The sequence below is a fragment of the Chenopodium album genome, chromosome 17 (genome assembly GCF_948465745.1).
Source record: "Chenopodium album chromosome 17, dcCheAlbu1.1, whole genome shotgun sequence".
Taxonomy (NCBI): Eukaryota; Viridiplantae; Streptophyta; class Magnoliopsida; order Caryophyllales; family Amaranthaceae; genus Chenopodium; species Chenopodium album.
In genome coordinates, this window is record NC_137850.1 from 547,797 (window position 1) to 560,699 (window position 12,903).

The window sequence follows — 12,903 nt, forward strand, 5'->3', positions numbered from 1 at the left end:
AGTTATCTATTAACCATGAGATTAAGTGGCTTCAATCCAAAGTTACGCATGATTAAAAGATTTAGTTATTTATTTACATAAATAAACCTATGCATGATTTAGATTAGTTTTATTAGGAAAATCTAGTTATTTTAATTACTTTCTTAGGAATTACTTTAGCATAAGTATTATCTTTTAAAATCCTAGTTGACATGGGATCAATATAAGTTATAAATATGTTAATTCTCATTAATAAAATTCAGAGATCGATGAGTTGAATGATAAGAATTTTGTTTGATGAGCTTTTGAGGGAATTAAGCCAAACACATAATCGCACATTTTTGGCATCTTGTTGACTAATTTTGACAAGAAACACTCAATTTATGCGAGAGTGAGGATCTATCCTTGTTAATTTTGTTAGGTCTACTTAGATCCATATCATTATGCCATCGATGATTCTTGTCATTTATTGAATATGGAATGAAATAATGTTTATTGATATGATAAATAAACAATGTTTACCGATATATTTGTCATTTGAAAATTAAAATTATTGACTGAAACCGGTATTATTGAATTAATGATTTATAAGGATTAATTGAAACATTATTTTTAGGCAACGACAATGAGGCTTAACATTACCTGGATCTTGGTAATTGATACATTAATACAAGTACACGCATGATTATTTATTCATATACTCCGTAAGAAGCTACGGATCGGAGTAGTAGAGATATGATGCATGCTTAATTAATTGTCTCTAAAGTCGGCTAATGAAGCCATAATATGTACAAGATTAGAGCATTATTATTTTGAAGTGTTATTATAAGCTAAGGAAGGCAGCCATTTTAATATTACACAAGTGCAGATTGCAAGACTCCGACTATATATCATCGTCCAAAATCGAGCTTCCGATAACACTAAGGGTGCTAGACTTGTACTTGAGGAGGCCCATGTCGTTTTTTATTTCGTCTACTCTATTCACCTCCTGCCGGTAATCAACGTTACTTATTATAAGAGTTGGTGTAATAGTAACACATTTAGGTGTTGCTGCTTCTGCTTTATGTATAGCTTGAGAAATCGGATCCCAATCATTCTGAAAAGCCACCATTTTCTTTTTGAACGAATCGGAATTATCCCCCCTAACTATGGCTTGCTCCATAAATTTGAATCGTGCTGCCTCTGGAACCATTTGGATCGCGATAAGAAAAAACCTAGCCTCATCCGTGCCCTTGTTTAGTTCACTCTCTTGTTTATTGTAGACTTTTCTAATGGCCCCGTCTAGGTTTTGTATTCCTAGTACAAGGTTCTTTCGAGTTGTACCAGCAGCCGGCTCTAGGCTGTTATAGTTACCTCCAAATCTAGTGGTTCTTTTAGTTGATCCTGGGAAAAGGCGGTCCTTAGCAGCCTGAGGAGCGTCACTAAGGAAATTGGCTCGGTACTTTCCATTGTATTTTACGTTGTCTTGATAAGCCCATACATATAAATCTTTGGCATCTATTCCTAAGGTCACCCATTGCGTGTTACTAATTTTGAGGTCTACTAAGACATATTCGGCTCCTGTTAAAGGGGGGTTTCGAGTTGATTGTAAGGTGCAAGCCCTAGTTGGGGCTTCTACTTGATTGCGCAATCTTGTTAGAAAACTTGAGTAGCCCGTAACACCGTTTGTTAGTTCAAATGTTACCGTGCTGTAGGCTAGGGTTTCTCCGTCTTGCGCTGTTGTTAACGGTGGAACAACCGCCATCATCACCATCATGCACCACCTTATAATAACTGATAATGGTGCTGCCAACAACTTCATTTTTTTTCTTCTTAGCTAACCTGTATACGGAGTAATAATTACGGAGCATATTATATGTACATACACAGATACACTTGATTAGTTAAGTATGTAATAATTTAATTATACTGAATTCCCCTAGGCCCTAGCTACCACATGTTACTTTGATTGTATGATATCTTGTAAAATTATATGATAATATGTATACTAATTGTGACGGTATACATTAATTGAAAAATAAAAATATGATGATACAGTCATACAGATAGATCGAGTTTTTAATTTTTTAACGAAAAAGATCAGGCCATCTTAGAAAAGGTACTAAATAAAAGTAATGAAGGTAAGGCTTAGCTTTATAACTTGTTCTTCAACTCATAAAAAAGAAAAAATTATTGGAAAAATATACTTAAATATGTAAAAATTATTTTCAAGTCATAAAATTTTAATTAATACGAGTAACATCTAATTGGTAAAACTAATTTTATGTTTCAAAAATTATGTAAAATTTAAGGCCATAATAATTTTAAGCTACCCACTTTTTAATTACCCATCCAAAATAAAAACCATAAATATGAAATATGCATACGGAGTACAATATAGATTAAAGAATTAGGCCAGAAAAACAGTTTTCTACAAATGAAAAGATAGACATTTGAATAATTTCACCATCATTTATCAAGCAAGTAAAGATCGAAATTATTGCATAAGCTGTTGATAAGAACACAATATCGTATACATAGTACGTAGTTAAAAGTATATATGCACTGATAAAACAATGCGTAATTATTAATGATTAAAGTTAGCTCCAAATTGAACAAAGTACACAAAACGAAACATGTATAATTGGGAATTTGGGATAGAGAAACTTACGTAAATATTGAGGCGTTGGATGATGAAGAAAATGATTGGTAACTAATGTGTGATAATTTAGTGAAAGGCAAGGTCTAATGTGTAGCTAAATCTTCTTAAATAGGCAAATAGATCGACTTGCTAAGGAAGTAAGGAACTTATTAATTCAGAAATTTAATGATTAAACACGAGGTTCACGAGTACAAGTAAGTGTCAACAACAATGCATAATGATAATGTTAATTTAATGGAGTACTATGTATTTGATATGTGTATTACAGAAAGATTCTATTAAGTTGATTCGTAAAAATAAAAATTTATAAGGGAATTCCTATCCACGAACATGCACAAATCTAATATTGGATCATTTGTTCCCTACTCCTACCGTCCTACAATTGTCGATCAAGTGGTTTTGGGATGGAACCTACTTGAACTTCTAAATAAAGTGAATTTCTTTTTTGGTGACGGATGCGATGCATGTTGCCTGTACCTAAAGCAATGAATGTAGGTTGGTGTTGCATTGAAGTATAACATTTTCAAATAAGTGTCACGTATTGATAAATAAAAATATTAAGCATTATTTTCTCTTATTGTCATATAATTTTTCAGATTTAGGCCGGATGAAAAGTCTTTGGATTTTTTGAAGTAGACTCTCTTTTTCAATGATGTGTATGACCTAGACTTAGATCAAAAGCTACGAGAATTAATTTTAAATCATTCAAACCCCAATTAATTTTTGAATTTGCCTATCTACATGCACATAATTATTGTTGACTAGGATCAACGTGTTCTTTTCCAGGTTATAAACATTAATCTTAATAATTATCTAACTCATTGGTAAGAAATACTCAAACAAAATATAAGGTCTACTGTGCTCTTAGCTTATAGATAACTACAAAACCATCTTTTGTAACAAACCTTATCTGTATATATGCATGTGAACGACAGATTCAAGTGTTGATTTTCTTACTCTTGTTAAATCCAACACTCTACTTGGTTGCGCAATAAATTATTTTAAGTAGGGCCTTTTCTAGATATATTTGGTTCAATTATTAACTCCACATTATTTTGGTCAATGAATTATTTTAGCTAATGTAGTACACACATATATAATTAAATGGACTTTGGACCACGAGTAAAAAATAATATGTTCCAAACACTAACATGTGAATTGGTTAAAAAATTCTACTTGTACTATATTCGTCTCTGTCAGTATTATTTTTTTATTTTTAAAAAAAGTCTACAATTCAATTTGTAGATGTGATTAAAAAACGACATGATTGTAATAATTAAATTAGCTAACCTTATTAGGTAGATAATTAACCTCATTAAATTAGGGCTTGTCTGGATTTGTTTGATTCAATATACACATTTATATATATAAATAATATTACATATTTGTGTCACGTTGGCTCTGATACCTTGTTAGTTTACCATGTTAACCAAAAGCTTAAGTTGATACTTGAGCCCCAACAATATATTTTATATTTTATTAGTTAATTATTTTGGGACAAAAAGTGTAATATTCACAATTGTTTTTATTATAAAATTAATATTTAACAATATAATAATAAATCTCATATAAAACGATAAAGTATGTTATGAACTTATAATAGGGAAAAAAACCTCACATAAAATGGAGTAAGTATAAATGTATAATAATCAACAAAATTCATTTTATGGAAATTGTATAAATTAAGGACCCATTTTATTTTTAAAAACTAAAAGGGAAAGAGTATAGAGATCAGAGTAACTTACAACAAAACTAAGGCAAAGCTTGTGTTAAGTGGATATAATGTGTAGAACGACTAACTATAGCAGAGAGCGGAGATTTTTGTCGGTGACAAGAAAAGGCTGGCTCTTTGGCTTTTTATATAGGCATATATGGCACCTATACGTAACTCAAACTAGAGGTGTCAAGAGTACACCCGACCCGACTCGATCCGAAATCGAATCCGAAAAATATCCGATTCAGATTTGGACGCGCGTGGACATAACAATTTAATATGACTTAACTTTAAAAATTTACCCGACCCGACCCGACTATATCAGACTCGATCCGATCATCCTAATTGACACCCCTAACTCAAACACAGTTACGATCGACTAACTGATCTAGGAATTTAAAGATTGGAGTATGAAATTAGGCTTAAAAAAAATACAAATAAAACGTGGAGTCTTATCAATTTTTGTGTAAACTTATAAATTGGAGTTATTTATAAAGTATGACTATTATTAGATGAAACCCGTGCAATGCACAGCTTATTTGTTTTTTATAGAACAATTTTTTTTTTTAAATTTATGTGCTAAAATTTGTTATATTAAGATAAAACTAGGTTAGAACCCGTGCGATACACGGTTTATATAAAATCTATTTTTATAATTTGTACATTTTAAAAAAAATGGATATATATGAATAAGAATTATGCACCTTGAATAAAAATATTTGTACTTTTAAAATTTTAGATTTTCAGCAAAATCATGATATAATACTTGTTTAGCTTCGCGCCTAATACATATTTCATTGTAGGAGTCTATTTATTAGTAGGCTATTTAAAATTATTTTATTTTTTAAGGATAAATTGATAAGCTGTAGTTGTAATGTAGAAGCTTTTAATATTCAAAATTATTAAATATGATACCTCAAAAGAAAAAATGACATCATCCTTGCATTTAGGCGGGAAATTTTTTATCATGACTTTCTAATTTATTTATTTATTTTTTAAATCATAAATTTTGATCCCGAACTAGTATTAAAACAACTAATATATCGCTGGAATGCTCTGGAAATCTACTTTCCAACCCAATTAAAATCAGGTCATTACTTATCAAAATTAAGAACAAAATTAATTGAACCTCGATTATCGTACATTTTATTTTTAGTAACCGTATCTTAGATATTGCCCAAGTTGCAATAAAATAACTTACTACTCCATAATCTATAGAATTGTCATTGTGTAGGCACGGGACAAGATATCGTTATTCATTAGTCAGTACACATAGGGGTGTTAATTCAGATGATCGGATCGAGTTTGATATGATTGGATCGGGTCGGGTAAATTTTTAAAGTTAAGTCATACTAAATTGTTATGTCCACGCTAGTCCAAATCTGAATTGAATATTTTTCGGATTGGGTGTGGGAGGGAATGAGAAGAAAACGACAAACAAGCTAAGAGCCACTTTTAGTTTGTTTGGATGGAGATTAAATTCTACTCAGCACGTTGTAGCGTGTGCATCAATGGCCCTATATAATTGATTTGTTTGGAATTTTGGATGAGAGTAATATAAGAACGAGTAATAAATGCAATATACTTGGTACCATTAAGTCATTATCAATTTATCATACATATTTGCAATGCATGTCCAACGTTTGATTTATCTTGTTTGTTTTTATCTGCTCAATCATGGAGCTAATACTCAGTATTATTGCTAAATAACAACGCAATGAATCCAAACTATTGATGCATTGTGCGATAACGTGGTCCTTGTGCGATAACGTGGTCCTTATAGTTGAGATGTATTGTGTTTCATCTATGTTTGGCATCAAGTAAATTTAATTTATACGTAGTATATGGGAATAATTTGTCAAAAATGGTACGGACTATCACAATTCACAACTAGGAATTAAAGGCAAATTATCCACCAAAAGGTTCCCTAAAGCAGTTAATTTTTGGGTAATGTTATATTTAGCCATAAGGGTTATATATAAGCATTAAATATACTCTTGAAAATTGTATAAAATTAGGAATTCATGACAAAACACGCGTAAATTAGTGTAATTAGTGTTTATATTTTTTTGATTTACTAACTCTATACGATTTTCTAGTGTTTATTGAATGCTTATATGTAATTCTAAGGGATATATATAATTTTTTCCTTTCTAAAAAAGGTTTTTAGGGTTAATTTCTTAACAAGTTTAGTATTCATTGTCATATCACCAATTGATTTTATTAGGATGAAATCTTATTGAGTTTCCATAGGCTTAATTGCGTACGAGCCAATTAATGGAGATTTATCAAATGTACTCCTTGTCTATTGGATTGGTGAGCTTTCTTTCAACGAACACAAGTTTCCTCTACTCCAAACGAACAACAAATCAGTTATCAAATTTCTTGGTTGATCTTCATAGCCAAGGTAATAGGAGATGTTGGATCCATTTTCCTACACCACCCGGCACCCGCAAAGGCCGCTATTTTTTATAAAAAAGAAAAGCTATCGATGAGTTATTTCTTGTGGCGGATTGGAGTAAAAAAAAAAAATGGTGTTAAGGCTTTACTATGCTGCTAGTGCTTTGATAGCATGAAAGAAAGTAAATTAGTGTCTTGATTTTGATTTTACAATTAGCAAGAAGGTATTTATGCATTCCAAACTGTTGAGAATGCTTAACACAAACTATAGTAAAGATGGACTAAGCCCACGATACACTAGTCTGAACCTATCTCCTGAACATGCACTTTAGGGAGGAGTAAACAGACAAAATATATAGATCAAATAACTTGAACACCAGTAAGATAAACATTATGTTGAGTTATTGCCCTTATCGGTGAACCGACTTGCAAAGAATACTGACAAGAAGAGACAACGTTGAAGATTTCTTAGGGAATTAAAGCTTGGATCCCTTATCTGCTTCTTCACTGGCGCGAGATAAGGAGGAGACTCACCGGAGAACAGGTAATGGTGCTGGATTTCCGACAAATTCCGTGACATAATTTCAACGATTACACCAAGAAATGCATAAAAACACCCGAGTAAGCAACCATATAATTACATAAACAGAGGCCGTAAACTGAGATATTAAAATTAAACAGCCACTGCTACTGAATAAGGATCAGCTGTTGCTGATACCGTAAGCATGTACCATATGCAAGGATAAGAACATATGAAGAAGATGATGTCAACAGCAGCACAGCCTGTGTTTGGTATTGTGTAACACATTTCCAACATAACTAGTTTTTGGAGATATTAGTAACATGTTTTTTTACATAAAAATACAAACTAAGATGAACTGATAAGGCTCTTATTTCATCAATTGGAATACACAAAATAAGCAAATTACAGACAACACATCAAAGCTATCTCTAATTTACAAGATATTTCACCATATAACAATATCAATGGCATTATTCAGCTCTGAATTACTTGCAAGAAAAAAGAAAAAAGAAAAAAAAGAGTACTCTTTATTTTTAAACAAAGCACTTGACAAACACAGGCTGGTTTTGCACTGGTATGTTGGAGAGAATGATGAATCCAATGCTTAGTTATTTTCTGCTTCAACTTCCTCAGGCTGCAGCCCTGCCTCGTTCTTATTTTTGATCGAAACCAGACTTTCCATGTAAGCAAAAACTCCTTCACACCACCTTTCCTTCTGAAATGCAAGATCTTTAATTTCTTGTGGTGTTTCGGGATCCAATAAGACCAGCTTACCATCAACACATTCTAGTAAGAGCCTGTTATTTCTCCAATGACCAACAGGACTCCGAATATCTGACAATGGTCCCACAGTAAATTTCTTGGTCCAACACTCCTCACTCCATATCCAAATTTCGAACTTCTTGTCCGTCTCATGGAGAGACAGAAACGCAAGAGAATCATCATACACTCCAAGACACTTAGAACTTGGTTGTGCATAGTCTGGAACATTAATCTCTTTGAATGCATCAGTAGCCATATCAAAAGAAATGATCACTTCAGAACTATATTCAAATGATCCGAACCAGTAACAACATCCATTCACATAGATGTAACATTTATTACCTTCCAAATCATAAGCTCTAGCCAGATCTCCACAATACCTCCACGAATCAGTCCTCAACGAATAGACAAGGACTGATAGAGGATGCTTGACATTACTTTCATCATCATAATTAGTAAGCCAATAACCTTTTATAACAACCACCTTATAGTCTCCACTAACAGGATCAAACCCAAAACCATAAACTTCACTAGAAGCATAAGTGAATTCAGACGGAAGATCAGGCTTACAAATCATTTTAGGCAAGGGTTTAAACTCATTGATAGCCGGATTCCACAAAGCACGACCACTAGAATCGTACTGGTACAGATAATATAATCCATGACACGGACCACAAATATACGAGCTATACATTGGCATACTATATAACACTTCATCAGCTAAAACTCGAGGAGATTCATCAAGCAACAGCTCATACAGCTGAAGTTCAGCATGGGTAACATAATATTGAACAAGGATACAACGGCGCCAACTTTCATCATTGTTATAGTAGTTATTCAGGTGTTTGGATATGAAATTTGGACTCGAAACAATAGCATGCCATGATTTGCAAACACTCCTAAACTGCAACAGATCTTTAACAGGTAACCTTGACAGAATCTCAATGATTAAATTTTCAGGCAAATGATCAATCCTTTCAATTGCAATTGACATTGACCTCTCTTTTTCATTATTAATTCTGAAAAGTTAAACCCAAAAACATAATCAGCAAATTTAAAACACCCATCAAAAAATAAATTAAATTAGAAGGAAAGAGATATAAAGATTTGACCTTTGTTTCAAGAGATGATTAAAACGGCTGTTGTCATCTGACCAAGTGTAACGCTGCAAAGATAGAGCCATTGCTGCAACAAAACAAGAAGATTATTGGGTTAATTTTAACAACCAATTAACTAAGTATATATAATGTATGAAATAAGAAATTGAAAGCAGAAAATGAATGGGGTTAGAAAATATACAATTAAAATTGCAGGTTTAACGGCAAAGCAGAAAAACGAATGATAATTAGATGAAATTAAACATCAATTTGTTAAAGATTGATATAGTACCTGGGTAATAGTTATAAAAGATTGATGGATCTGAATCTGGGACTGAAGAAGAAGAAAATAAAGTCAATCAAAATGACAAAATAATTGGCGAGCAAGTATTTCTGCCTGATGTCAGTTTTACAAACTGAAAAAAAAGGCTTAATCGGAGTATTGAATATTTTGTGTCTACGGAGTACTTGTCTTGTTTAGTTGTTTACGTACGATTATACGACCACTTGCGATATACTCCGTATATTTTTTCTTCTTTTTGTTTGTGTGCGCTTGCACAAATGAGGGGAAATTGCCAATTGGTAAAGTCCCCAATACTTGTGATTGAGATTTAGGGGTGCCAATTTGGTTAACCAAAAAAAATTTTGGGTTGACTCACAACGGGTCGGGTCTATTCAGGTCAAGGTTATTTACCCTTTTAGCTGCCTCGGTTTGGGTCCGGTCAATTTCAGGTCAAAATTTGTCGAGCCAAGTTTAGGTTAATTTCATATCAGTTCGGATCAATTTGTATTGGGTTCAAAACAAGTTTAACAAGGTTAATTTTAGGTCGGATGACTTCGAGTTAGGCTTATTTGGTTAGGTTTATTTCAGCTCGGTTAAGTTTTAATTTAGTTTTATTAGGATGGATAAGGTTAATTTATCGTCAAATCCAATTCAGATCCTTTTCGGTTTGGTTAAATTTGGGTCGTGTTGAAAAAATTCAATATTCAAACAAATAAGATCATTTTTGAACTAGGAGTAATGATTGAGTATTATCTTATTATTAGATCACTATTAGGTCATTTTGTATCATTTTTCATATCGTGTCAATAAAACTTACGGAGTATATATTAGATTTCTCACTAGATCGGTTCTTGTGTCATTTTTATCTTTAAGTCAAATTAAAACCGAATTAACAATGACTTATTGTATCTACAAACATGAGATGATAAGTAATGAACTAATACAATTTAATAGAAGATAGCCACATATTGATTAAGACTAGTATGCCAGCAACATGTTAAAGTTTGCACCAAATAAAAGTCGAACATGATAAGTATGACGATAACAAAGGTACGAGGTGAATTCCAAGTTTTGGGTTGTATTAGAACAGAGTAGGCAAGCAAAGAATCGAAGAGATTCACCATAAGAGGGGTGGCGATGTGGTTCTCTTTTAGATTATAATCAGCTACAATTCCTTGTTAATTTTTTTAGTTGGTTGGTTTAAGAGTCTAGTATTTGTTTTCTTAAAAAATTTAGGAAGGCAATACACAATAACTTTCTACGTACTATATATCTTTTGAATTTACAACAACCAGGCCAATTAACAAATTAATAGCAACTTGGAGTGTATTTGCGGTTAGTGTAAATGGACCGCATTGGACCAGACTTGAAAAACCCCTAATTTAATAAGTAATAATACCCTTTGTATGTATTACAACACACTCATCTCGAAAACTCTAAGCTGAAAGCTAAGTCAGTTACTAGTATTAGATATCTCTCCTTGTTAATGTGCGTTGAAGAATGATATTTTACATTGTCTTGTATTTTTTCATGTTTATTTTACATTGTCTTGTATTATTTAAGATAAACAGTCATCATCATGTTTATGGAAGGGGCATATGAAACTAACCCACCATATATCCTCCTAACTAGTATTGTGGTTTATAACAAGTAAGAGGCAAGTCCACAGTAGGGATGCAAGCATATACTACCTCCGTTACATAGTAGTTGCAACTTTTATCAAAACGGGATGTTACATATTAGTTGCAACTTTTCATTTTTTTCCCTTTTTAGTAAGTTTTTAAAAATAAAAGGACAAAAATACCCTTACTAAAAAACTCATAAACACAATTAACTACCTAAATAGATTTCATTAATCTCTTAATCTAACTTAAATATATATCAAAACAACTCAATTTCAAAATTCATTCAACTGGATAACTTCATAACTCCCATGAAATTGTGAACAAATTTTCAACGTCACCGTCGCCGTCCTCGTTGCCACCGCATCTACCAGGCCACCACCAACAACGTCGCCACTGCATCTACCAGGACACCACCGTCAAAATTGCCGCTGCATCTACCAGGCCACCACCGTCAACTTCGTCGCCTCCTCCTGTGTTCCTTTCTCTCTCTTCTTCTTTTTTTTTAAAAAAAAACAATTGCTTAGATCTGATGGTTTGAGGGGTAAATTGGCTAGTTTGGGGTGGTTTCAAGGTGAGTAAGGGTAGTTTTGGGTTGGTTTAGGGTGAGTGTGGGTGGTTTTGGGGCTGAATTAGGGTGGTTGTTTCGGGGTGGTTTATGGTGAGTGTTGGTGATTATGGGGTGGTTCGGTTGAGAGGGGTTGGTTTCGATGCGATTCGAGTTGAGAGGAGGTGGTTTCGGTGTCTTTTGGGTTGAGAGGGGGGTGATTTTGGGGTTGTTCGGGGGGTGATTTTGGGGTTGTTTGGGCTAAGAGAGGGTGGTTTTAGGGTTGTTCGAGGTGCGTGTAGGTGGTTTCTGGGTTGTTTGGGCTGAGAGGAGGTGGTTTCAGGCTGCTGTTGGGCGGTTTTGAAGTGGCTACTGTTGGGAGACGGTTGCGAGGTGGCTGCTATTGGTGGTTTCTTGGTGGTGCTGCTTTGGTGGTATTCAATTTATTAATTATCTTTACTTTCTCTCTCCTACACTTAATTAATTCATTAATCAGCTATTATGAAATTTTGTCTTAAAAATCATGTCAAGGTGAAAGTTACAACTAACTTGAAACGAAGGTAGTATATGAATTTGTTCCGCTTTTTATAATATCAACTAAGCAAGCATATATCAAACTCAATTCATTTATGCTTGCATTGCTTTCAATCGGCTCTCACAATGTTAATATGACCTCACTATCACTGTACTATCAATGTGTTGATTACTCCAAGTTCATATGTGCAAAATTTTAAATTATATACTACCTCCGTTTCATATTATTTGCAACGATTAGACATTTTTCCACTCTACTTTATGTCAAATCGTTGCAGATAATATGAAACGGAGATAGTATCTCTTAAAAATTAACACAGAGAAGCAATATACTTCGTATTAAAATTGGAGTAATAATTTGCATAAATTGAGATTGTATCACTTAAAATCGACTGTTACTACTATATATTAATAGACCTTTTTTTTTGAACGGGAAGTAATAATATCACACTACTAAAAATTAAGGTTTTTGCGACCGCCACAAACGGTCGCAAAAACATCAAAAACGGTCGCAAAAAACTATTGCGACCGTCGACGGTCGCAAAGCGGTGGTTGCAATTTCGATGGTCGCAAAAAAACAAAATTGCGACCGGTTGACGGTCGCAAAAATATTGCGACCGTTTATTCTATTTTCAACGACAAGTACTACGACGGTCGCAAATATGAAAAATTGCGACCGGTAGAGCAGCGGTCGCAAAAATCGATATTTGCGACGGCTTAAGGCGGTCGCTAATTAATTATAAAAAAATAAAAAAAAAAAGAACAGAAACAAATGCAACCCAGCCTGCATTCACACCGTAC

At 33.3% G+C, this 12,903-nt stretch overlaps 2 protein-coding genes across 3 annotated transcripts; both read right to left on the reverse strand.

Moving 5' to 3' along the window:
• Positions 1-577: 577 nt before the first annotated feature.
• LOC145589312 (ribosome-inactivating protein PD-L3/PD-L4-like) lies at positions 578-4,515 on the reverse strand. Of its 2 annotated transcripts, none has more exons than XM_081645833.1 (2): positions 4,366-4,515; positions 578-1,800 (listed from the first exon to the last, which is right to left on the reverse strand). In XM_081645833.1, the coding sequence occupies exon 2, from the start codon at positions 1,778-1,780 to the stop codon at positions 863-865; it is 918 nt and encodes a 305-aa protein (XP_081501959.1). In that variant the 5' UTR covers positions 1,781-1,800; positions 4,366-4,515; the 3' UTR covers positions 578-862. The 2 variants fall into 2 exon arrangements, with proteins under 2 accessions (XP_081501959.1, XP_081501960.1); XM_081645834.1 differs by lacking the exon at positions 4,366-4,515 and adding an exon at positions 2,630-4,339.
• Positions 4,516-7,522: 3,007 nt separating this feature from the next.
• LOC145589313 (F-box/kelch-repeat protein At3g23880-like) lies at positions 7,523-9,667 on the reverse strand. The gene is made up of 3 exons (XM_081645835.1): positions 9,409-9,667; positions 9,132-9,204; positions 7,523-9,038 (listed from the first exon to the last, which is right to left on the reverse strand). The coding sequence occupies exons 2-3, from the start codon at positions 9,200-9,202 to the stop codon at positions 7,862-7,864; spliced, it is 1,248 nt and encodes a 415-aa protein (XP_081501961.1). The 5' UTR covers positions 9,203-9,204; positions 9,409-9,667; the 3' UTR covers positions 7,523-7,861.
• Positions 9,668-12,903: the final 3,236 nt, after the last annotated feature.

Excerpts from the sequence above, each read along its gene's own strand:
- LOC145589312 (XM_081645833.1), bottom strand. The coding sequence starts at position 1,780 with ATGAAGTTGTTGGCAGCACCATTATCAGTTATTATAAGGTGGTGCATG.
- LOC145589313 (XM_081645835.1), bottom strand. The coding sequence starts at position 9,202 with ATGGCTCTATCTTTGCAGCGTTACACTTGGTCAGATGACAACAGCCGT. Across the intron at positions 9,039-9,131 it reads AATCATCTCTTGAAACAAAG|AATTAATAATGAAAAAGAGA; the intron begins GTCAAATCTTTA and ends TTAACTTTTCAG.